The sequence below is a fragment of the Onthophagus taurus genome, chromosome 5, assembly GCF_036711975.1.
Source record: "Onthophagus taurus isolate NC chromosome 5, IU_Otau_3.0, whole genome shotgun sequence".
NCBI lineage: Eukaryota > Metazoa > Arthropoda > Insecta > Coleoptera > Scarabaeidae > Onthophagus > Onthophagus taurus.
Window position 1 is genome coordinate 5,074,825 of NC_091970.1, and position 25,527 is coordinate 5,100,351.

General features: G+C 31.6%; 6 protein-coding genes and 1 pseudogene across 7 annotated transcripts; 3 read left to right on the forward strand and 4 right to left on the reverse strand.

The window, feature by feature from the left end:
- The first annotated feature begins 1,112 nt into the window (after window positions 1-1,112).
- On the forward strand, window positions 1,113-9,881 carry LOC111426285 (uncharacterized). Its single transcript, XM_023060760.2, has 3 exons — window positions 1,113-1,507; window positions 7,544-8,009; window positions 8,886-9,881. The coding sequence occupies exons 2-3, from the start codon at window positions 7,628-7,630 to the stop codon at window positions 9,473-9,475; spliced, it is 972 nt and encodes a 323-aa protein (XP_022916528.1). The 5' UTR covers window positions 1,113-1,507; window positions 7,544-7,627; the 3' UTR covers window positions 9,476-9,881.
- Window positions 9,874-10,518, reverse strand: LOC111426320 (ubiquitin). Its single transcript, XM_023060810.2, has one exon. The coding sequence runs from the start codon at window positions 10,415-10,417 to the stop codon at window positions 10,022-10,024; it is 396 nt and encodes a 131-aa protein (XP_022916578.1). The 5' UTR covers window positions 10,418-10,518; the 3' UTR covers window positions 9,874-10,021.
- A 52-nt stretch (window positions 10,519-10,570) lies between these two features.
- Window positions 10,571-11,401, forward strand: LOC111426301 (Mitochondrial rRNA methyltransferase 2). Its single transcript, XM_023060784.2, has 2 exons — window positions 10,571-10,760; window positions 10,814-11,401. The coding sequence occupies exons 1-2, from the start codon at window positions 10,606-10,608 to the stop codon at window positions 11,367-11,369; spliced, it is 711 nt and encodes a 236-aa protein (XP_022916552.1). The 5' UTR covers window positions 10,571-10,605; the 3' UTR covers window positions 11,370-11,401.
- A 98-nt stretch (window positions 11,402-11,499) lies between these two features.
- Window positions 11,500-13,353, reverse strand: LOC111426264 (aldehyde dehydrogenase, dimeric NADP-preferring pseudogene; annotated as a pseudogene).
- A 1,740-nt stretch (window positions 13,354-15,093) lies between these two features.
- LOC111426280 (aldehyde dehydrogenase, dimeric NADP-preferring-like) lies at window positions 15,094-16,902 on the forward strand. Its single transcript, XM_023060754.2, has 2 exons — window positions 15,094-15,259; window positions 15,318-16,902. The coding sequence occupies exon 2, from the start codon at window positions 15,323-15,325 to the stop codon at window positions 16,826-16,828; it is 1,506 nt and encodes a 501-aa protein (XP_022916522.1). The 5' UTR covers window positions 15,094-15,259; window positions 15,318-15,322; the 3' UTR covers window positions 16,829-16,902.
- Window positions 16,903-18,254: 1,352 nt separating this feature from the next.
- On the reverse strand, window positions 18,255-21,817 carry LOC111426230 (toll-like receptor 2 type-2). 2 transcript variants are annotated; one of them, XM_023060661.2, is made up of 2 exons: window positions 21,638-21,817; window positions 18,255-21,153 (listed from the first exon to the last, which is right to left on the reverse strand). In XM_023060661.2, the coding sequence occupies exon 2, from the start codon at window positions 21,126-21,128 to the stop codon at window positions 18,618-18,620; it is 2,511 nt and encodes an 836-aa protein (XP_022916429.2). In that variant the 5' UTR covers window positions 21,129-21,153; window positions 21,638-21,817; the 3' UTR covers window positions 18,255-18,617. The 2 variants fall into 2 exon arrangements, with proteins under 2 accessions (XP_022916429.2, XP_071052038.1); XM_071195937.1 differs by lacking the exon at window positions 21,638-21,817 and adding an exon at window positions 21,212-21,416.
- A 2,521-nt stretch (window positions 21,818-24,338) lies between these two features.
- LOC111426309 (uncharacterized) lies at window positions 24,339-25,200 on the reverse strand. Its single transcript, XM_023060795.2, has 2 exons — window positions 25,051-25,200; window positions 24,339-24,992 (listed from the first exon to the last, which is right to left on the reverse strand). The coding sequence occupies exons 1-2, from the start codon at window positions 25,069-25,071 to the stop codon at window positions 24,483-24,485; spliced, it is 531 nt and encodes a 176-aa protein (XP_022916563.1). The 5' UTR covers window positions 25,072-25,200; the 3' UTR covers window positions 24,339-24,482.
- Window positions 25,201-25,527: the final 327 nt, after the last annotated feature.

The window sequence follows — 25,527 nt, forward strand, 5'->3', positions numbered from 1 at the left end:
GTATATTTACAATAAACATGTTCGTTTTGTTCCAAAATGGAACGAGCTCGCCTATATTTTAGATCCTATTTTAATAATCCCGATCACGTTCGATGAACATATGTAAACTACAGCTCACGTTTTCAGTTCATAATACAAGAGTGGGAAAGCGAATCATATAACAGTAAGTACGTGTGTGAACTTGTATTATTTTATCATACTTTATACTTTCATATTACGTATCGTTCCATAACCTTCAAATTCAAAATTACTAAATTAAACTTTACTTTGTAATTTACCCAAAATGATTTGAAAGGTCTACCCTTTGCCAATATTTCCCCATTTTGATTTCAGCAATGGTGAATAACGCTAATACTTGTTTTCTTCCTAGACTTTGAAGCTTGCTGTGGGGCGCACCAACTTGTAGTGTCATCTGTTCTGATCACTTCTGTTTTTTGTTTAAGTTTCTATTGTTGTTAACACCAAAGTTACAACCTCTAAAGAATAACGCATCTTTTTCAGCAGCGCCATCACATTTTACTTCCATCCGTTTCAAGGAAGGTAATCTTTTACCATGGATTTAGACTTCTGCCATCAGTATCTAATCGTTCGGAAGTAATATTTAGTTTTTTGTAAACAAATCTAGTTTTCTATTGGCAATATCTATTTCTTGGCAACGATATCAAGTGTTGTGACAGCAATATTTAGTCTTTTACAAACAATATATTGTTTTCCAAATCTTTTATAAGTCGATCCTCGAGTGTTCATCCCTCAATATCATCTTAATCATGTGTCAATATATATAGTGATAGGGAACACTTAAAAATCTTTCAGATTTAGGTAGAAATTTAATCCTTCAGATATCTTTTAATGTCTGGGTTGTTTTTAAAGATAACATTGTAATTAATTTCGATTTGTATTTTTTGTATATCGTTGGTGACGTTTTCGATATAAACATTTTTGGAAATCTTTTTTAAAGGGATAAAAAAAAGTAAAAATCGTTATTGATTAAAACCAATTCTTCTTCCATTTCGCTTCCTACTTCTTGCGTGTTGGTAAAACGGAGACAGAAATTGTCCGTCGTCCTCCCCCACTTCATCACCTGTACCCACAGAATGTGACCGCTCTGGGGCCACGCAGTTGTCAACCGCCTTCGAAGGTGCACGGACCCGTTTGTATCCAATTTCCTTTTACTTTGCCGAATTCTCGTCTTAATAAAGAACTTAACTTAACCGTCTCGAATTAAGAGTTGTTTTAGTGAGATTAATTAGTGATTCGCGCAAAGATACCAAATCTAAATCAAAACTTGGACAAGTTTAAAAGGATTAATTCGTTTTTTTGTGTTGTTTTTGGTACTATTCCTAATTAGTATTAATTATCGGAGTGATTGTGTTTCTTTTTTTTTAAACGGGAGTGTTAGAAACTGCTTTTAAAGTATAGTAACGGTGCTAGGCCAAAGAAATCCTACGATAAATGCGGCAAAGGACACGACGGAGCTACACAATGATATCTTTCGTTCATAGATAACGTAAGTAATTTTCGTTTATTAATATTAAACGGAAAAAAGTGAAAGAACCAAAAAATAAAATGTAAACCGTGACTATCTTTAACCCAAATATTCGAAATATTTTGAGGATGCCTCGAGAACCTTCTTGGAAATCGATGGGAAGCCTAAAAAGGCTTCAAATACTCAATATTAAGACAATTAATTTCTAATGGGAAGATTTTGTTTTCTTGGGATTCTATGTTCCATTTTAATTTCATTTTATCACCACACTTGTGTTATGCAAATGAGTACAGAGAATCAGCGACTGGAAAAAGGATGTGCACAACCGGAAATCCTGTTCTGCTGCTGGACATTCGATTCTGTTTCTAGAACTAAATAAAATAAGTTACAAATAAAAGTTTTGTTTTAATTCCGTCGCCATTAGCAAGTGGTGGCCATAAGTCAAGTTTAGACCATCTTATTAGTATCCTAAAAAGATAACTTATCAATTTTTTTTTCCACAAAAAACCACAAAGAAATTTTTTAAAAAACTCGTTATTTTTTAAACTTGTTTTAAATGTATGGAATTTCTCGGAAAACAATTTAAATATAGCACGAAACACGGTGAGTCGTTGCTACGTGTGCTTGTTAAGAGGTTTCTTATCAAAAAAGAACACCACAAACTGTAAAATTACGAAATAAATAAAGCAGACGCAAAAATCACTCGGAGATAAACAAGAAAAAATAATAACACAAAAACAACTTCTTTAGGGAGATGACTTACAATTAGAGAGTTATTACAAAAGATATCGTAATATGTTTTTGCTGAACATCACTAAAAATAGGAATTTTATTTTTTTTTATAAAGAAATATTCCTTATTAATATGCGTTCTAAGATTTACATAACCCAGATTTTTGCCGTTTCGATTTTCGCCCTCTCACTAAAACTGGGTCGCAAAACCGCCGCAGTTGCCGTAGCCGAAGAACTTTATGCAACGAGCAAACTTCTAATTGTCGCCAGACGGCTATAATCGATTCGAAAACGGAAATCGACCGGTTACGAAATAAACGAATAGAAAGCTAACTTTGTACGTTAGCTAACAATCGGTTCAAATTAATCGGAATTATCCCACTTGTAACAAGGAACTCTTAACACACGCGTTATTTCTTAATAAATTAATTATTGAGTAGAAAAATTTTCGACTGATGAATGTGTTCCTTATACATTTACATTCAAATCTCCAAGGTCGCTTGCGAGCGAGGCGCTACAATCTTCCCAAAATTGACGGTGTTAATGTATCAAAACCATCAATCTTGGCGATTTGAGGTAAAATCACTTCTTCTACATCTTGGTAAAGATATAAAGTCTCTTATAAAAATACGTTTTCACTCAAATCGTCGAGGTTGCTTGCGGGTGAAGCGCTAAATTTGATATATCCACACGTAATCGTTCAATTTGGAAGAATCTAGCGCCTCCCCCGGAGCGACCTCGGCGATTTTGAGACTAAATCGTTTTCTACATATCTTGGTAAAAATACAAATCGTCTCATAAGAAGACGTTTAAACTCAAATCGCCGAGGTCGCTTGCAGGCGAGGCGGTAGATTTGATATATCCATACGTAATCATCAGGTTTGAAGACGCTAGCGCCTCGCCCGTAAGCCACCTCGGCGATTTTGAGACTAAATCGTTTTCTATATATCTTGGTAAAGATACAAATCGTCTCATAAGAAGACGTTTACACTTAAATCGCCGAGGTCGCTTGCGGGTGAGGCGCTAGATTTGACATATCCACACGTAATCATCAGGTTGGGAGGACGCTAGCGCCTCGCCCGCAAGCGACCTCAGCGAAGTGAAGATTTCTTATTTAAAAAGTTGTTCGTTTGGTTCACTTTCTAAAACATCAAGTGAACGATATCATCTAATATCGCCGAGGTCGCTTGCGGGCGAGGCGCTAGGTTCTTCCAAATTGAACGATTACGTGTGGATATATCAAATTTAGCGCTTCGCTCGCAAGCAACCTCGGCGATTTGAAGCAAAATCGTTTGTTATGTATAAAGATACATACCCTCTCAGAAAAGACGTTTACTCTCAAATTGTAATCGTTAATGTTGAAAGATTGCAGCGCCTCGCCCGCAAGCGACCTCGGCGATGTGTAGGTAAACAATTTCTTATTCAAGAGTCATATAGATATTAGGCGCTTTAATTAGGCGAATTCGTCGCCTTTCGATATCTATGTATAAGTATCTAAACAATCAACTCTGAGAAATAGTACGAATTTCTTTGGTGTAATACTCAAAGTTGAATAAATAATAATCATACTCACTTATTCCAATGTTAATTGATTCAATGTTGTCAATGATGGTTTCTTCTTAGTTGGTAATAATTCGTGTTTCAGATGATGTACCAATTTCCAATGAAATAATAGAACGCTATAATAATAAAAAATCCAAAGTATTACAAATAATTGAATTTAAGTAATTAATAAAAAATTAATTTTTCTTTGTTAATTTTTTAGATCAAGTTTAAAGAAACTATAAATAGTTAAACAGGTGAATCATTGAACATTTAAAGTTTTGATTATGTTTACAAATAAACGGTTACGCACGTGATGTTATGGAAAATGTCGCAGTTGTTGAACTTAATCGGCGGTTATTGAATTAGCGGAGTCAATGTCGCGATAAACCCGCGACCTTTTTGATATGAGAAAATAAAAAAAAGGATGTTCGATCGTTTTATTAAATTACGGACAAGTACGAAGAACCTTGAAACATTTCCTACGCCTTCGACCAAATCCTAAACACTACATGAGTCCAAATATTTACGTTCGAACCGAAAAGATCCATACGTTTCCCACCGAGTTTTATGGCTAAATTCTAACATTCATCTTAGTTATTTTAATTTTCTTTTCTTTATTTCAAAATCACGTGTTTGGCGTCTCTATTTTCTTTACAATCGCCATTTAACCTTCGCAATTCTTGCAGTTTCTAACTGTTCTGTTACTATGTTAATAAACAATGGGTGATTGTGGGTAAACGGGTGATTTCTTTTTTAAAGTTGTGGAGTCGTCTGGGAGCCTTTAAACAGGTAAAAAAGGATTTCTAAAAATACTTAAAAAAGGGTAAATAGTGTCATAAATGCTTATTGTAATAATTGTTGATTTAAAAAGAAATTCTTTTTCGATTAGGTAATTAAATTTAATAATTATAATCTCTTTCTTCGGTGTAATTGCTTCGAATATCTCCTGTAGAACGTAAACGAGTAGTATCGACCTTGGTTTCGAAAACACCCATCTGACATTTACGATCTCGCCGCAATAAACAAGGCCACGGCGTCTCCATATCTTTCGCCAAGGAGGAGTTCCCCCCGAGACGAATTTATTATCTATTTAAGTATTAAACGGTGGGCGCCAGGAAGTGGAAAACCGAGAACCCAGAAGAAGAAGTTAACGAAGAAGCTGTTTACCAACAGCTCCTTTTTCTTTTTTACCCCTCCTACTTCTTCATCTCGATCAGTTCGTGTTTTATATTTAGCCTCCGTGGGTTTAACAAGCCCGGTTTCCGCCGAAGAGACGCCAATCGAATTTCACTCCTCCGGGGATTGCGACACTTTGGCATTCCCCGGAGGACAACAACATCCGGGTATTTAAAAAAAAAGAAATTCTTTTTATTTACTTAAAAAGACACTTATTAGTATCTTTTAGGTTTCGTTTGAAAATGTTCTTAAGACCCAGATGTAGCTCCGAGCCAACTTTAACATCCTCCGGTTCTATTTAGAACGTCTCGAGCGTGAACGGAATGATGCCAACTGGGCGCATGCTGGGCGCGCTTTCGGTACGACACACGAATGGCGAAGAAGTAGAGTGTTTACACACCGATGAGGTCATTAACACACTGTGGCTACTTTACTTTGTCGATAGTTGCACAACAAGTTAGAAGAACTTTTCTGTACCGACTCAAATCCGTTTAAGTGGAAACGTTTAAATTAAATTAAAGCCCACATCAAACAAAGACCCATATGTTTTCGTCCAATTTATCGCCCGTGGGGATTTGCGGTGAATTTAATAAACCCTAAATTGGATTTTCTTTATTTCCCTTGGGTTGCAATCAAATAGATTACATTTATCGTTACCCCAAGGGGATTTGTTTTATTTTATTTACTTTCATTACAGCAAATGAAGATTAATTTTTTTACTGTCAAATTGACGTTGACGTAATCGACTTTTAGGTTATGTTGAATTTAAACATACATATATACTTCTTTATAAAATTTTAACTTACACAACTAAAACTCTTACCAAATTAAATCTTGATTCTTCTTTTATAATTTAATCAAATTGAAGAAAAAGTAGACACAAACTGAATTAATCGCGTTGAAATTACGATAAAATAATAACTCGTTTATAAGTACTCGTAATAACAAACGTGAAGTTAGCCACTTTACCACATCTTTAAGGTAGTACTCGTAGATGGAGCTAATAGTATAATAATATAATAGTATTTTAGTTTTTGTTATATTTGTTTATTTGAAATAGATGAAATTGTTTTAGTTATCTCAAGAATATCTTAAAAAATTAATATTATTAATTTAATTGATTTTATCACCTGAAATTTTAATCTTCAATTTCTTGTCATTTTGAGGTTCTTGTGTCAAATGTCAAAATGACATTTACGATTTTGTTGTCAAACTAAAATGAATAAAATTTTGTTACAAAGTAAAATTAAAAAGGATTTTTGGAGGAATTGGGTCAAAATTAAAATCTATTTGCTTTGTTTGAGGTCACCGAGAAATTAAAAGTCTTTTTCCAATCGAATAAAGGCCGATTTATCGTCGTCTACGTTAAGCAAGGTTAGAAAACAAGGTTTTCTTCAATTAGAGCAACATCAAAATCATCTGATAAATATTTATGGACAGCTGTACGTGTTTCGCTTCGTCCCTCTTCGTTTTATTCTTCGAAGTCGCTCTCAAAATAAGAAGCTCAAATCTCCTTGTATACCGTTGCAAAGTTAACAAGAAATTGGTGAAGAAGTGATCAAGAAACTGTTTTAGAATTAACTTAAGTGAATTTAAAATCAGCCGAGAATAAAGAAAAATAAAAAAATCTCGTTAAATCCTTAATTGTCGATTTTGTAAGAACGGTTTTTCCTCGAGTTTACCGTTTTTTACGGCTCATTGTTTGATTGCGATACTCGCGCGTCATGCGTTATATAAACGATTTCTTCTTTAAACAATAAATCAGATTTTCTTTTCAAAGTAGTGTTTCATTATTTTTAACTAGCAGGAATGTTGAGTAGATATTTTGAGATAAAATAAGAACCCGTTAATCGGTATGACGACAATGACTTCGGAACAAGAAGGAAGCGGAATCGCGATCGATTTCTCTCTTAAAAAGTAAAACTTGAAAAGAGAAATTTTTCCGTCTCGGTCCGACAACAACGAATCGGTTTCTTCCTGATACCGTTGCAACTTAACATCAAAAGAAACGATTTATCAAACGAAAAGGCCGTTAATCAAAGTTATTTACGAAGAATTTCATTAAAAGGTTACATTTGAAACTGTGCTAAGAAGAAATTTTATAAGGTTTTTAAAAAGCAATAACAATAAACCGGGAGCGGGCTGGTTTCGCTCAAAATCGGTGATTAACTGGCTAATAATTAGCGGATTTGTTTGGGTTTTAGGGAACCTGGCCTATATTAATTAACAGTAATTAAATTGGGATCGTATAAACACGAGATTTTGGCATTAACCGGATCTTATTATTATTTTTTTTAATTTTAATCAAAAAACATCTATTTTATTTTTTAGGTTATCTTTTAATTGTCATTTTTATTGAAACGTCAATAAAATTGCCAACCTAAATTTCATAAAAATCAAAGTTACCAAAATAATTCAATTTTGAGGTTTTAATGGTACTCATAAAATTATTTATGTGGATTAATTAATTAATATAAGCTGATACCAATGTATAATAACATATTAAAATTTAAAAACACAAAGATCTCTCGATACCTTTCCAGGTGTTATTTGGCATCCTTCCAAAAAAACATTTTTTTAATAACCGCTCTCTTATATTTTGCAGGAACCGGACGAGAGCAGACACAGTCAGCGACCGACTCCGGAGCCGTTCAAATCACAACAAAAAAAAATAAAGATAAATTTCAAGATGCAACTGGCTCATCTGGCTCTAGTACTTCTCTCCGTGACATCATCGATTCCCGGTCATCCAACAAAACCGTTGGATGAACGAAGTACCGAGCTTGCATGGCTCATTCTTGTCCAGAACAACGAAACCGATAGTGGACCACGGAGAAGAGTTGTTCCAAAATCGGTGTTTATCGCGCCAAATTTCGATCGACCCTGCCCAAATGGCATGAAAAAAGTTAATGGGGTTTGCAGAACTTCGCACGAATTGAACACCGTGGAACAATTAGATTTTTTGTACCAAAAGTTACAATTACAATTGGGGGGGTCTATCAACGATGGTCCCGCACAATTTCATATTCCAATACCGAGGGAAACTCATGATGATTCTAATTTTGATTCCGGTAAGTTTTCAAAAACCAATTCTACAAAAAAAATCAAAATTTTAATTGAAATTAACTTACCCAGAAGTTTATACGTTAAGTTCATATTATTGTAATTGCGTACCAAATTTGAGGTTGTATACGTGCAACTTAATTTCATCAAGTTGATGAATTTATCATCACTGAAATAAACTTTATCGTCGTTCTCAACTAATTGAGGTTAAAACTGACAGTTCAATTAAAACATAGATAACCTCACTTATTATTTGGCGAAAAGAAAATGTTTGATGAAAATTTTCGGTAAAATTTCAATTTTCCATCTCATCCAAGCCGGAAAATGGAATTTTAATCGATATGTAACGTCTAAATCGAAAATGTTATCCAAAAACTGCGCACTAAAAATTTAAGTTGTCAAAAATTTAATTTGATTTTGTGATGATAGAGGGCTCTAGGTAATTATTACGCAGAAATTAAGATTATAATTATAAATTAATTTATTAAAAATGTCCGCCTATAAATTTAATTCATAAAAAAAATGATGTATTTGAAATATATAGTTGAAATTAATCAAAAATATTAATAAAATAAATTTTGTTTATGTTGGTTATACTTTTAAATACGCGATTGATTCACAATAAATAAATCGAATAATTTAAATTGAGTTAATATTAGATTTAATTCTGCGTATTTTCTTTTTAAATGTGATTAAATCAAATTGATAAATTCAAGTAAATCACTTATGTTATAAATGTGTGGTAGCCCTGTTTTTCAATTTGACAAATTGATTTACATAACTTCACTTTTTTGGTTGTATTTGGATGAAATAAGTAATAATGAATAAATAAATGTTGTTGTAAAATCCATAACGTCCTATAAGATATGAAAATTTGTTTTCAGAGACCACGGAACGATCAATACTTTCACAGATCACAACAACGGAGGTCGGCACAACAACAGACATCACCACCATGACTCCTCCACAGGAATCGACCACAACCAACACACCTACAACCACCGAGTGGTTCACAACCGACAAACAAACCACCACGGAACCGATTTTCACAACGACAACAACGGGAACGACGATAACATCAACGGAAACGATAATAGATTCTACTACGACAGAAATACCCCAATACACGGCAGAAACCGACTCGTTCACAACGTTCACGGTTCCGTTGGTTTATGGAGATGAAAAGACGGATAATTTTGGCTCTCCGATAAGCACGGATTTGTTTGGAATGGTAAACGATAATGATAATTTGCAATATCATGATGTTTTTGCTTCATATAGTAGACCGGAAAGGGATCACCGATACTTTAATCACCGGAATAGGGATAAAAATTTGTGGAAATTTAACCCCCCGTGGCGGGAAACACCTGATAATACCGTTGTTTTAGTTCCGAAGAGGAATAATGACCAGGACAGTTTGTACCGGAGGTTATTACATGAACAATTATCGTATCTTCTTCGAAAGAATAGATGATAACACTAAACTAAATTGAGGAAAAGTAATAAACTGAAAAATTATCGTGTGTAAATATTCACTCGCTATAAATCTAATTGATTACTATTATTATTATTATTACAAATGTTATAATTTGTCTGTATTTATTTATTTATTTGATTAGATCCTTCTATATATATATTTTTTTCAATTTTATTTAATTGTACATATCATCTCCAGTATTTCATGTACTTACTATTTACCATGTTCGAATAAACTTATCCCACAGAGAAGTGCCAAAAAATCACACATCACATCTTTTTTTGTAACTATGTTGTAAGATATCTATGTGTATTATTAATATATTATATGTGTAACAAAGTCTATATATATTTGTAAATGTACAACTTTATTAATTAATAATAAAAATAAACAAATAAAAACATGACTGTTTATTATTATGTCATTATTATTGTTGTTAGATACATTTCAAGTCTTAAAAGAATAGAAAAACTTTTAATTAACTCTTTCCGCTTAAGCGAGTACAAATAACTTAATTATTTGTTAAAAACTATAATTAATTAACTAAACTCCTTCATCGTTTAAATAAGATGTAGCTATTCTTTCGAGATCGTCCAGACTCAAACTTCGCACCTTCTCCTGAAAATCTTTCATAAACTCCTCAATAATCACGTTCGTTTGATCTTCCGTGTAATAATTTTTAAAGAACCTCGCCAAAACCACATTAAGAGACTCCGGTTTCTTAATCACTAAATGTAACTTAGTCCCATCTTTTATTAATGGATAAAAACTGATCGTTTTTTCGTCGAGGAGTGGTTTACCGTACAAAATTAGGGTTTGTTGTGCTGTTGGAACTTTTAGGTCTGTCTCAATTTGTTTCTTAACCTCGCGGATTTTCGTATTTTCGTGCACTTCCATTATACAACCGTCACCTCGTATCACTTTAATGAATATTTTCATTTCAAACGGTTTATTTTAACGAAACTGAATAAGATTTATCTAAAAAAATCTAAATTTGACGTGATATTGAAGTTTAATGTCGCTTGTGTCAAATTATTTTAAGGTTATGTTGGCGTTCGCAACCCGTTTTACACCCAAGCTAAAGTGGTTGCATATTTCGATATTTTTAGGTTAAGTTATTAATAAAAATGTTTAAAAAATATGTTCGATTTATTTCCACGACTTTAATTAAGCAAAAAGTCGTACCGAATAATTTAAAAGGCAAAAAAGTGAGTTCGCAACAATGGTTAACGAGGCAATTAAACGATCCTTATGTGGAAAAAGCGAAAATGATGAATTATAGGTTAGAAAACAAAATTAAAAACTTATTGTTTATATAAATTAATTCTTTTCTAGGTGTAGGAGTGCTTTTAAATTGATCGAAATGAACGATAAATACAATTTTCTTCAACCAAAAAATATAGTTATTGATTGTGGCGCTTCTCCGGGATCTTGGACTCAAGTTGCTATTCACAAAGTTAAATTAAAAAACGAAGGAGTTGTTATTGCCATCGATAAACAACAAATTTACCCAATTGAGGGTGCAATAATATTTGGAAATTCTGATTTTACCAACGCCGAAACTCAAGGGAACATCTTAAAAATTCTTCAAGGTGAAAAAGTGGACGTTGTTTTATCGGATATGGCCCCAAGTGCTACAGGAATTAAAGAAATGGACGATGAGAATATTTTAAAGTTATGTTACAGTGTTTTAAGGTTTGCGATCATTAACGGGAAAAAAGGTGGAACAATTTTGGTTAAGATGTGGCAGTGTGGAGAATCGAAACAATTCGAGAGTGATCTTTTAAAGTTTTACGACAATGTTAAGATAATTAAACCAAAATCAAGCCGGAAAGATTCGAGTGAAATTTATTTTTTAGGGAGAGGTTTTAAAGGGGTTCTAAATCAATAATTTTTTCTAAAATAAAATAAATATTTATTAAATGTTGTTGTTATTTAATAAACATGAATCGTATTTATTATTTTAATTTTTTTCAATTAAATTGAGGTTATGTTGATTAATTGAATTAAGGTTATGTTGATTAATTGATAATTACGTATTTTAATTTTAATAAATTCACATAATATTTAAAATTTACGAGTTAATAACACTTATATTTTGTAATAATGTTTATTAGCGAAATATTTAGCTGCAATTCCAATAAAAATTACAATGGAAATACAAACTAACCTCTTTAACGGCGCGTAATTTCGCTTTTTTAACAAAGTTGTTAAAAAGTTTAATTTGAAATCGTTATAAGGTGGATATCGAGCTGAAGAAATGTTTTCGACGATTGGATTAAAACTTTTTTGAAGACAACTTTTTTTATGTGTAAATGTATCGAAGGAGTATTTTCCGTGATAATGTCCCATTCCGGAATATCCAACTCCACCGAATGGTAACGAAGGTGTAAGGAAATGCATTAATGTATCGTTTATTACGACCCCTCCCGCGGATATTTCCTCCAAGAAGTGATCAATAATTTTTTGGTGTGATGAAAAAATGTATAAAGCTAGAGGTTTTTCTCGGGATTTTATGAATCTGATAGCTTCTTCGTGAGTTCCTACACTAATAATTGGGAGGATTGGCCCAAAAATTTCTTCTTGCATAATCGGATCGGTTGGTTTTACTTCAGTGATGATCGTTGGTGATATAAAATTTTCTGTGGAATCCGTTTCACCACCGATAACAATGTTTGTGTTTTTTATTAAATTAGTGAGCCTCTCAAACTGTTTGTTATTAATTATTCTGCAATAATCAGGCGATTGTTTCGGGTTTTCCCCATAAAATTCTTTCAAAACTTTTTTAGAAATCTCCAAAAAATTCTTTTCCACTTCTTTATTACACAAGATATAATCTGGAGCTATACAAGTTTGTCCAGCATTAACACATTTACCCCACAAAATTCTTTTAACTGTTAGTTCCATGTTAACAGCATCATCAATATAAACAGGACTTTTTCCACCTAACTCTAACGTAACGGGGGTTAAGTGCTTATTTGCGGCTGCATGAACGATTCGACCAACAACTGTTGAGCCGGTATAAAAGATATAATCAAATCTTTCTTCTAAAAGAGCCGTCGTTTCGGGGATACCCCCACAAACGACTTTGTAGCATTCATAATCGAGATATTTCGGGATTAATCTTTCAAAAATCTTGGCTGACTCAGCGGCTACTTCAGATGGTTTTAAAATAACGCAATTCCCAGCCGCGATAGCGCCGATTGCGGGTGCCCCTAAGAGTTGCATCGGATAATTCCAAGTCCCCACAATCAAAACAACCCCATAAGGTTCCTTATAAATGTAAACACCATCGAATAAATTAGCCACATCTTTAGTTGGGGTGTCAGGTTTCGACCATTTCTCAACATTCATTAAAAACTCTTTTATCTCATTTGTAACAACGTTAATCTCACCTGTAAGTGATTCTTGTTTGCATTTTGATAAATCTTTTTTTAGAGCTTCCAAAATATCTTCTGTATTCTCTTCATATAATCTTAAAAGTCCTTTTAACGCTTTTATTCGAAACGAAATCGGCTTTGTTTTTCCATTTTCAAACACTTTTCTTGTTGATTCCACCAATTCTTTATAAGACATTGTTGTTTTTCTGTGAATAATACATAAATTAATGAGGAACAGCTGGTATAAAATCGATAAATACCTTTTTCGCGTCTAATACGTGTAACTTCAACACAAGTACCACTTTCTATCTACAAATCCAAAGGCACTTTGTACAAATTACGTCAAATAGATAAGAAATCGGTGTGAAAACTTGCCGTTTCTAAACGAATACCGAAACGTTGAACAATACCATGCGAAGTATTTAAGGGAATCAATTGAGTTCGTGTTAAATTAAAGGTCATTGCTTTGTTATGTCTGGTTTTTGTTCTTTATTTGGAATGAGGTGAAGAAGTAGGTTAAGAAATTATGAATTAATAAAATCTTAACTTATAATATTTCTGTATTTACCAAGTTTTTTTACAAACAATTTATTAACAATATACGCAAAAAACTGCTGTTCATTAAATCATTTAATATGTAAATTATCTGCATAATGAGTTTGTCATGTTTTTGCATTAATTAAATATGTTACTTTTTTTAAATGAATTCTTTCAGGTGTTATCTATAAAGGTTTCTACATAAATATTTGTACGTTAAAACGGTTTAAAATGTAAGTTGTACAAAAAATAAAATTCTTAAATTAATTGTGGTATTACCCCTAACAGATAGGCAACAATGTGTACATACACAAGGACAATAATGATTAATTTTTAATGTTAAATTACTAGTAAATTTAAGGTATTTCTCCTACTGGTCGAGTTTTGGAGTTCGAACTTCCGTTCATATCATTCTCCAGTAACATAGTTTCTTTTGATTCTATTTCTTATTATATGATATCTTCCCTCTTCAGTTCCATCAAACTGCCCCGTGGTTTGTTAATTTATGAATTCACACAGTAACAAATGTGTATATGGACAAATGTTTACATATAAAACGATATTATTAATTTCTCATATTGTATATCATATCGTAGATGTTGTTGGTCTCTTTTCTATACAGGTTTTAGTTTATTCGAAATTTCTGCGATTAGAGGACGAGATTTTAACTTAAACCTCAAAGTGACATAACCTTAAAAACAACATAACCTAAAAAGCTGTAACAAAAATTTTTTAATTTAATATTTAGCTAAATATTCAACAATTTTTTTAATAATTGATATTTCGTGCAATTTTTTAAGCGAAATCATTAAAAAATAATTTAATTTTGTAAATAATTAAATAAGAACTTAAATATCAATGAATCCTTTTCAAAGGATTGCTGTCTCATCTAGGGTTTTTTTGAAATTTTTAGTAACTAGAATAAATTAAAAAGTCACAAAAAATTTTTTCCTGGTGCCTAAAATCGCATTAAATGAATAATAGCGCAATAGAAACGTATTTTGTTTGATTTTTCGATTTAATTACACCTTTTCTTGTAATAATTTTATGAATAAATACATCAGTTAGGTTTAAATGTCAAAAAACTGTTTAATTTAGACGATTGTCATTAGATGGAGTGACCAACTATGAATGAAAATAAATAATTTTAAATTGTAAAATTAATTAAATTTGATTTATTTTTAATATCGTTATTAAATAATATTTTTTAAACATTTATTTTTAATTGAACCTAACTGGCTTCATAAAAAAATTAACCTACTCCACCGCCTTATTTGGCATTATAACCTCAAAGAAAAATGGTTACCTTTTTTGACAAATGTCATTTTTGACAGTTAAAGTTCTTAATAATTTAACTTCAAAGTCGTTTAACTTAACTTTTTATTGACTTATTTCTAATTATTTACAGCAAAAGCGTGTAAATAAATCGAAAATATGTTAATACGTCGAGTATTATCCTCAATAATGTTGAGGTAAATTGTTTTTAATACTTGACTTTGATACTAAAATAATAATAATCTTGTTATTGTTTCCGTATAATCACACAGAATGAGACGACGAGTTTTTATCGTTTCTCTTAAGGTTCCTTTTGTATGTTTTTCTCGTGATCGAGATATGTATACCGTCATAACTCGACCATTTCGAGTACGCAAACTCAATTTTATCTAATTATAGCTGCGCACTAACACTATAAATCGCCAGTTTGGTGTTTGTACACATTGGACTTGGTTGACTTGGTTTCTTTGTTACAGAAAATCCAATTTAAAAGTAATCTTAAAGGCGCGTCTACATTTGGAGCAACTTGGAACCGTCGTCATCGAAAGAAAGCAAGTTTTGGGACTAATTGAGTTTAAACCGTCAATAAGTAATAATTGGAATAAAATAAAATCGTTTATAAACATAATTTTTAATTTAATTTTTAGTAACCATGACGAAGACGCCCCAAGAAATTGTGAAATCAGCAAGAGAAGCGTTTGATTCTGGTAAAACGATACCGTTGGAGTTCCGTGAGAAGCAACTAAAAAGTTTGTTAAGGATGTATGAAGAAAACGAGGAGGAGATGTTGGAGGCGCTAAAGCAAGACTTAAATAAAAGTCGGATGGAGGCTACTTTAACGGAAATAAGTATTTTAAAGATGGATATTAAGGAGCAAATAACAAATTTAAAGGAGTGGGCGAAGCCGGAAAAGCCCCCAAAACCCGTTGCGAACATAATGGATGAAGCTTTGATTTATAAAGATCCTTATGGTGTTGTTCTTGTAATAAGCGCTTGGAATTATCCAATTAATTTGGCATTTCTCCCGGTAACTGGCGCAATCGCCGCTGGAAACTGTGTAATCATAAAGCCATCAGAAATATCTCCAGCATCAGCCGAATTTGTCCGAAAAACGCTTCCAAAATACTTAGATAACGAGTGTTATCAAGTCATGTGCGGCGGAGTACCTGAAACATCGCAACTTTTAAAAGAAAAATTCGATTACATCTTTTTCACAGGAAGTACTCACATTGGCAAAATAGTTTACGCCGCGGCCAACGAGAATTTAACCCCGGTTACTTTAGAATTAGGCGGAAAAAGTCCCGTTTTTATCGATGACGATACAAATATCGATGTGGCAACTCGAAGAATTTTGTGGGGGAAATGCATGAATGCTGGACAAACTTGTATAGCCCCGGATTATATTTTGTGCTCAAAAAAGACTCAAGATAAATTCGTAGAAACCGCCAAAAAGATTTTGAAGGAATGGTACGGGGATAACCCGCAAAAATCCGACGATCTTTGCAGGATCGTAAGCGATCAACACTTTAAAAGAGTTTCAAAGTATTTAAAAGATAACGGGAAAATTGCGACTGGGGGGAAATGCGACGCTGATGATAAATTTGTCGAACCAACGATTTTAATTGATGTTAAACCGAACGATCCCGTTATGCAAGATGAAATTTTCGGCCCAATTCTCCCAATTTTAACCGTACACGATTCGAAGGAAGCGATCGATTTTATTAGGCAACGAGAAAAGCCCCTCGCGATGTATATTTTCTCAGAAAACCGACCAACGATCGATAAATTTCTTCGAAACACTTCATCCGGTGGGGTTTGCGTCAATGATACTTTAATGCATCTCGGGCTTTCAACGCTTCCATTTGGAGGAGTTGGTTCCAGCGGAATGGGCCATTACCATGGAAAATATACATTCGATACTTTTGTACACAGAAAAAGTATCTTGGTGAAAAATTTAAACATGATTGGGGAGAAGATCTTAAGCAGCAGATACCCACCTTATTCTCAATCAAAATTAAAGCGACTCCAAATGGCATTGGAGAAAACCCAATTCGAAATCAAATTAAAATATGTTCCTTATATGTTAATTTTTGGGTTGGGGCTGATCACTTCGTTTTTAGCTAGGTATTTTGTTGAAAAACAGAAATTCCGTTCTTAATAAAATTAATTTCTTGCATTTATTTACTTTTATTCATCGTTTTGTAGTCAAAAATATAGGTTTATGTTTATAAATGTCTTTTTTTTTCTTTTTAATTACCCATTTATTACATACAGACCTTGACTTGGGATTACGTACAACAACGGAAATGTTGATGAATGCACACATTCCGTGTTGTGGCATTACTCAGCAATTTTAGTGATTGATAATGGTTTAAAACCTCTTATTTACTAAAAACAATTTAAGATAACGATGTTATTTACAGAGATCAATTTAAATAATCATAACAACAAAGTTTATTAAAATTAAGAAGTAATTTTTAGCACGATCACTCTGCATTAAATTTTCTTTAAAATGCTTTTTATTTTAATGCGATATCTCATTTCATTCTTGAGATACAATTTGTTTAATTTCAATTGTAAATATAATTTGATTTAAAAATTTTGGAATGTAGGCAACCCAAATTACTTCATTGTAATTTAAGTTCTTTTTTAATTATTTACAAAATTAAATTATTTTATAATGATTTCGCTAAAAAATTGCATGAGAAATCAATTATTAAAAAAATGGTTGAATATTTAGCTAAATATTAAATTGAAAAATTTTAGTTACAGCTTCTTAGGTTATGTTATTTTTAAGGTTATGTCATTTTGAAGTTTGAAGCATAAGTTAAAATGTCGTCCTCTAATCGTAGAAATTTACAATAAACTGAAACCTGCTATCCCAAACCTGTATGGAAAGGAGACTAACAATATCCACGGTATGGAATATAATACCAGAACATTTTCACCGTCAATGCAAGCATTTATTCCTCGATCATGCACAGATCTTAAATCGGTTGTTGAAGTATTAATATTAATGAGTACGATGGATAAAAAATTGGATAACAAGAAAACGTTGAGGTACATTTACACTTTATTATTATTATTATAAACATCAAAGTCAAGTATTAAAAACAATTTACTTCGATTTCATTGGAGATAATACTCGATGTATTAACACTTTTTGATTTATTTATACGCTTTTGCTGTAAATAATTATAAATAACTCGATAAAAAGTTAAATTACGTGACTTTGAAGTTAAATTAAGAACTTTAATTGTCAAAAAAGATAACAATTTCTCTTGAGGTTATAATGCCAAATAGGGCAGTGAAGTAGGTTAATTTTTTTATGAAGCCAGTTAGGTTCAATTAAAAATAAATGTTTAAAATAATATTGTTTAATAACGATATTAAAAATCAAATTTAATTAATTTTACAATTTAAAATTATTTATTTTCATACATAGTTGGTGACTCCATCTAATGACAACCGCCTGAATTAAACCATTTTTTGACATTTAAACTCAAGTAATGTATTTATTCATAAAATTATTATAAAAAAAGGTGTAATTAAACAATTAAACCGAAAAATCAAACTAAATACAATTTTGTTTACGTCTTTATTTATTTGACGTGATTTTAGGCACCAGGAAAAGATTTGTTGTGACTTTTTAACTTATTCTAGTTACTAAAAATATCAAAAAAAAACCCTAGACGATAATAGACAAGGTTAAAAAAACTGTCATTGCGTTCAACACAAATAATTTGAAATATCAATAAACTGAAATAGCAGGTTTTAATGCGATATCTCATTTAATTATTGAGATACAACTTTTTTAATTTCCATTATAACTATATTTTAAATTAAAACTTTTTGAATGTAGGCAACCCAAATTACGTCATTGTTATTTAAGTTATTTTTTAATAATTTATACATTACATACATTTACACTTTATTATTATTTAATCTTACATTTTAACATTTAAACTGTCTTCTTCGCCGCTTAATCCCGGTCCTAAAGCATTCCTCAATTTCTCCCAAAATTGTTTTTGTTTATTTTCCGTAGGATCCCATTGTAAATAAATCCTGGTTTTCATAAGATACTTCAACATCGGGCTTATATTACCACTCGAAATATTCCCCAATTTAATCATAATCAAGGAATCATTAACACATTCCCCTCGCTCGTTCTCAAAAAATAACCGATGATTTTCAGCAACCTGAGCTTCCCAAGTGCACCACTGCGATTTAATGTAAGAATTGCTGATGATCAACAAGGTTTTTCTGCTTCTCGAAAGGCACTCCAAAACCGATTCGGATATGATGGTCCCGAGTTCGAAATCTCTCTCGTAGACGCATAATTTAAGAAACGGCTCGTAATTCTCCAACATGCTAACTAATCTTATAACGAAATTTCTGTCTTCGGTGCTGTAAGAAACAAAAGCGTCGTATAAATAATTTGTGTGCCCTTTGATGCTATCTCGTTTTTTATTAAATTGGGTTCTTTGTGCGATGGATAATTTCGTTAAGAAGATCCAATATCGAATGTGCCATCGATAAATATAACAAAGAATTAGAGTTATTAAAAAGAGGATTCCGCAAATTAATGAAGGTACTAAATATCTTGTAATTTTTATTTCTTTTTCTTTTTGACACGTTTTATGATTATTTTGGTAATATTCAACGATCGTTGTGTTTTCAGCCGACTCCGGTAATAAACAAAAAGTGCTCGTTTGGTTTAAAAGATTTAAAATGTGATTGATTTCCCCGCGAGGTAAAGAATCGAAAGGTTCGATTAATTGGTCGCAATCGCAATGAAAAGGGTTATTTGAGAAATCAACGAGTTTGAAATGAGAAATATCTTTTAGCATAGCCTCGGTTAAATATGTAAATGGGTTTCTTGAGATTGTTAAATTTTCTAATGCGGTTTTAATAAATAATCGATTATGCCAGGTTTTTAATCGGTTATCACTTAGATTTAAAACTTTTAATGTTCTCAAAGAAAATATAAAATCGGGGGTTATCTCGGAAAGAAAATTTTTTCGGAGATTTAATGTTTCTAGTGACGTCAATTCTCCAAAGATGTCGTTACTAGGGAAATATTCAATCTTGCAACTTTCCAAGGATAAATATTTTAGGTTAATTAACCCGGTGAAAATTTCTTTAACCCAAGATCTTTGTGGGAAATGATTATCCCCTAAGTTTAAATATTCCAAATTTGAGAGTTCGTAAAAAGCGTTGTCGGATATCAACATGATGTTTGAATGGAAAAGATTTAATTTTTTTAGATTTATTGGCCCGAATAAACTTCTATTATAAATCCGTCTAACGTTATTATAGCTTAAATCGAGCATTTTTAATAAAGTCATGTTATCAAATTTACTCCGATTTTCTTCCAATGTGAAATAAGATTTTCCAGGTTTTGTGTTTCCAGAGATATCGAGCACCTCCAAAGTAGGTATCAAAACACCTTTAGGAGCCGTAACCATTTTATTCTCTTTTAAATGCAATTGCTTTAAATTCTTGAAATTAATAAAAGCATTTTCCTTAATATCAGTAATCATACAATCCTCTAAAATTAAACTTTCAATATTAGGCATCTCAGGAAAGGTGTTTTCATCGATCGTGTGGAATTGATTCCTGTTTAAAATTAGCTCAGTTATCGTTGTGTTTGCGATTATATTAAAGAGTTTGTTGGGGACTCGCGTTTTAAATCCCCATCCCTTTAAATTTAGGGACATCAAAGGGATTTTGTGTTCACCTATTTTTTTTAAAACATCAATCATGTTTGTTTCCTCCACCAAGGTTTCACTAACACTCAAATTTTTTAAGTTTTTTAAATAAATAAACGCCTCGGGATGAATATAATCGATTTGGGAATCGTCGAAAAATATATTTCCCACTCCGCTTCCATTTAAATTCGCAAAATCATCCTTTTCGACCCTTCGACAATCCAATTCCGATAAAATAATCGTTGCTAAATTCGGCATAAACGCTGCTTTAAACGCCACCGAAGCATCTTTGATTTCATTAAACCCATTATGAATTAATCGCAACGTCACCAAACTGTTTAATCCTTCAAAAACGTCTTCGCCCAAACTCATCAATAAGGGGTTGAAAGAAATCGATAAAATCTCCAATCTATTTAAATCCTTTAAAGCTCCAATTTGAATCGATGTTAACTTCATGTTATCTTCAATGTATAACCCGGTTATGTGCAATAAATTGTCGAAATCGCCGGGTAAAATCTCATTAATTCCTGATTCGTTTATTTTGAAGCATTTTAATGATGTCCGGAAGTATTTAGGGAAGGTTTCGCACCTAAAATAATAACAAATTGCATAGGCATCAATGTATTCCCTACATTTGCATTGACCACGATAAAAAGCCTTTTGTTTTATTGCACTATCATCTTCGGATCCGCACGATTTCCCCAGTTGAAACAACAACGACACCAAAAATGTTGTTACGATCGACATAATTTATTTTTAAAATTGCCTCCATCTAAAGCAAAAAATTAATTCAATTAATTATGAGGTAAAGGAAATAGAAACACCTTAACTTCGTGTTTAAACGCGGAGGATGTTAAAAAAAGAAATTCTCAGTGCACATGTGGTACGGTTTAATTATGGAATTAGTGTAACATCTGTTTAAATGTTTGTGTTATTAAAAGAGATGGATTGGATGAAAAACTTGAAGTCATTATTACTGTATTCGCTATTAGAATTGCATGATATGGGACATCAACCCAGATTTTTTCTTAATTACACATAAAATAGCATACATTATTTTTAAGAAAATGTTAAATATTATTATTTTGTTTTCTATTGTGGGTTAACGACGTTAAAGTTTTTTTTTTCTATGCGATAACATATAAATGCGTCTACATATTTTAAATATTTACTTAGATTTCGTAGTAAACGAAAAATTTTTACTTTTGAGGTTAAAACAAGTTATTTATTTATGTATAAAAATTAAAATAACTTACCTAACAATTTAAATAGAACGTTTCTAAATTAAAACGCATTTATCAAGCGTGAAATTAACCATCTAAGCTCTTCGCCGTTCACTTACTGTTTGTGCTTACATTTTCAAAACTTGTAACTTCAACCTCAAAGCTTTATATGTCATGCGCACTCAACTTAAGTTGGTAACAATGCGCACTAATCTTTTTCATTCAATTTTCTTAATTTAAAGATGATTAAAAATTTAATACAGAGAGGACAATATTACTAAAATTAATAATTAGTAACATTTATTATCTAATTTTATCAACAATATTGAAGCAATCGATTAGAATTAATTGAAGTGTCAAACGTATTACTTAATTAGAGTTATTATGGCTAGATGGAGTGAGCAATTGTTTAAATTTAAATGAACTTTTATTTTATTAATTTGATATTAATTTATTTAGTACTTTAGATAAAGTGTGTTTTAATGAAATAAATTCGTTATACTAAAGTCCCTAGATTATCAAAGTATCGCGGTTCATGAACCCTGTGTATTCGAACCATTCAAGCCAAAATGGCGGTTTGACAGCTTGTCACCGCTTATTTATAAAAAGTTGCACGTGTAATAATAATGCCGTCTTGTTGCCTTTGGAGTTACAAAAATAGCAGTAAGAAGGGCTTTCGAGTCCTCAGAGTACTACGAGAAAAGACAAGAGAGGAAATTTGGCGTAATTTTATCAACAGAACGACTTAACAGAGCGATCAGTTCTTTTTGAGGTTAGTTTATTGTTAATAAAAGATCAAAAAGCTTAATAAAACCGTCGTGTAGAAGAAGCAATAGTGGAAAAACAACCCATCCATTAAATTAGAGTAAAATGAAATTGTGAAGGACAACTTTAAAGGGTTATACACTGCAATAGCGCCATCTTTGAGGCAATAGCCAAAACTTTATTATTGTTTAAAAATCAATATAAAGTACTAAACTTAAACTGCAAATAAACTATGAAATAGGTAAATCCATGTGAGATGATCTAAAATTAATTATTAACACATTAAAATTGCAACACATTTCGAAGCTCACATTTACGATGAGTTTCCTTGATACTAATATTCGTCCGAAATAATAAGCTTCAACCGGTTGATGGTTTATACTTATAATTAATTGTTCCAACTAAAATAAATAATGAATTGTATTTATAAATTAAATAATGTTTCTATGAATACTTGTTGTATTTCTTCGAATGATAGTTTCGTTAAAGTTAAGTGATATATATTTCCAATTAAATTTAAACTCTGAAAAGAAAAAAAAAACCTTTTTATTAACTAAAATTAAATTAAAACATTTTACCTTTTCATGAAGATCTTCAGCAACTAACATATAAATTATTGCCACTATAGCATCAATAAACCAAAACGTAATCAATATGAATAAAGAGAGGTGAAAATTAGTTTCAATCATTTCATTAATACCACAAAAACCGATTATGACAATCATTGAAGCAGCGGGAACGTATACACAGAAAATAATCGATATAAATTTGTTAAAAAAGCTTTGGTTGTCGAAAATATTTTTATAAATAAACCTAATTTGACGAAAATTCAAATTAATTCTTTCATTTTCACGTATTTTTGCGTCTATTTTTGAGAGGATATTTTTGTAGAGATAAGAAATAGCTGCGACATGAACATCGATATAACTTATTCCTACAAAAACGATAAGTTGAAATATAAAATCAGCTGAGATAATTAATAAAGCGTTCTGAAGATTTTCGATTGTTGCGCAAGCAATTAAAGTGCTTATTGGTACCCATATTGTTATTAAAATCACGTAAACCATCGATTTTCTTCTAGCAGTTTTTATTAGATTCTTCGATGTGGTATTTTCTGTTTGAATGAAACAATTGTGAAAATCTAATAAAGTTTTTATTACCAATGAGGCAACTTTTCGATAGGAAATCACAACAAAACAATATGTAGTCAATACGGACCATACAATTATCACAAAACTCAATGAAATCATAACGTCGAATATATTTGTTTGCTCGAAAACATGTATCGTTACCTTCATTGCCGCTAATAATAGATATAAAACCACAAATATCGCTATTAAGACACTTAATTTGGATACTTTGTAAGTAAATCGACTTTCAGGGTGATTATGGTGATTACAATGGAAATTAACGGGTATTAAACCGATGAAACAACAAAGTTTTAATATCGGTTTATAAGCACAACAAACACAATCGCCTTTATATCGATGAAATAGTAATATTTGAGAATCCATACTAAACTTGTGTTGGGTAAAACGGAAAATGATTGTTTGTATCATTTCTAGAACGGTTTTAATGTTTAATAGATAGTTGATTACGAAAAATTAATCGATATATATATTATTAAACGTAAATTATTATTTATATCTCCTTAATAATGTAAGGCTTGATTTCTCTGGATTTTGGTATCTTGCTCGAAGTACTCAATTAAATGTTTGGGTGCTTTAAATGGTAATTAATCTGTTCATTATTACTGTTCTTCCAGCTCCTCGTTCTGAGGATCTCCTAAGCATCCTTGGTTATATTGTCTCCGCATTTTGCTCTTGCTTCCCATTTGCACCAGCTAGGGATAGGAGAGGCTAAGTGACAACTGCCTTTAGAGCAGCCCGACTAATAATTTTAATATTTAATTTGCAATTTCATAAAAAATCAATAAAGTAAACATTATTTCAAAAATGAAACCTGTCAATTAATAACATAACCTCAAATTTTATTAGAACTAAAAACAATTTAAATAAATTTCGATCAAACTTAATTTTGATATAAAAACCTAATAAATTTTTAATTTTAATAAAAAAAACAACCAAAACATGTTAAAAAAAACTTTCACAAATCAATCCTCGTCCTCATTCTCGATAATTTCCTTAATGCTTTCGTTTTCGCAATGTTCATTCTTTCCGGCAATACTTCGGATACGCTCCATAACCGAATTGGTCATTTGATTTAACTGTCGGATTTGTTTTAAATCGCCAACGACGCTTTGTATGAACGGAGCCAAAGTATCCCAATCGATTTCCGGGGGATTTGTCCCATCGCAAATGTAGATGTCCTCCATCGAAAAACCCCGTTGAAATTTTTGTTTGATGAGTTCCTTTTCTTGCGGACCATCCTGTTTCTCGGAGAAATCATCGTCTTCCGTATCTTTAGCAATTGTCGTCGTTTGACTATCCGCATCCACGCTTGATTCCTCACACATGGCTGAATCGTCTTGTTCAGTTATAAACGTGTTTAAACGTGTCATTAACTCGTTTAGATCTTGGTGAATCTTATCGAGTTCTTTACGTTTCGTTTCGTAGATTTGTTCGAGTTGAACAGATGCCTGATCACGCTCTTCTTGTTTATTCTAATTAGTTTAAAGATATAAATGATATTTATTATTAAGATTAATAAAGAAAACTTACAGGTTCGATTTGGTCTTCCATTATTTTTTTAATTAATTACTATTCCTTATATTAAAGTTGTCATTTTGTTGAGGTTTTGACAATTTCTTTTATTTTTTGACAAATTTTTCGTTATGGTTACGTTAAAAAAAGAGTAATAATTGTTAAATAAATAATGAAAATAAATGATTATTTTATACTCTATTTCTAAATTCCTCAAATTGAAGCGCCATAAAATTTAAAACAAATAAGTCATTAAATTCGTAACTACAGTTTACTTAAAACATAGACATAAAGTAAAACTTACTTTTCTTAAAAATATTTCAATATAAACTATAAAAATTAATATATCTAGAGATTATTTTAGTTGCTAATTTGTGTTGGCAGCTCTGACTCAAAATGTCATAACAAAATAGGGTTATGTAAAAACTGTATCACTAATTAAAATTTTTATTAAGTTTTAATCTCAATATTAAAGTGTAGAAACCTGAACCAATT

Bases quoted from the DNA above. Each gene is read 5' to 3' on its own strand.
- LOC111426285 (XM_023060760.2), top strand. From the start codon at position 7,628: ATGCAACTGGCTCATCTGGCTCTAGTACTTCTCTCCGTGACATCATCG. The intron at 8,010-8,885 runs GTAAGTTTTCAA...ATTTGTTTTCAG, and splicing joins TGATTCTAATTTTGATTCCG to AGACCACGGAACGATCAATA.
- LOC111426320 (XM_023060810.2), bottom strand. From the start codon at position 10,417: ATGAAAATATTCATTAAAGTGATACGAGGTGACGGTTGTATAATGGAA.
- LOC111426301 (XM_023060784.2), top strand. From the start codon at position 10,606: ATGTTTAAAAAATATGTTCGATTTATTTCCACGACTTTAATTAAGCAA. The intron at 10,761-10,813 runs GTTAGAAAACAA...ATTCTTTTCTAG, and splicing joins GCGAAAATGATGAATTATAG to GTGTAGGAGTGCTTTTAAAT.
- LOC111426280 (XM_023060754.2), top strand. From the start codon at position 15,323: ATGACGAAGACGCCCCAAGAAATTGTGAAATCAGCAAGAGAAGCGTTT.
- LOC111426230 (XM_023060661.2), bottom strand. From the start codon at position 21,128: ATGTCGATCGTAACAACATTTTTGGTGTCGTTGTTGTTTCAACTGGGG.
- LOC111426309 (XM_023060795.2), bottom strand. From the start codon at position 25,071: ATGGAAGACCAAATCGAACCT. The intron at 24,993-25,050 runs GTAAGTTTTCTT...TAAACTAATTAG, and splicing joins TGGAAGACCAAATCGAACCT to AATAAACAAGAAGAGCGTGA.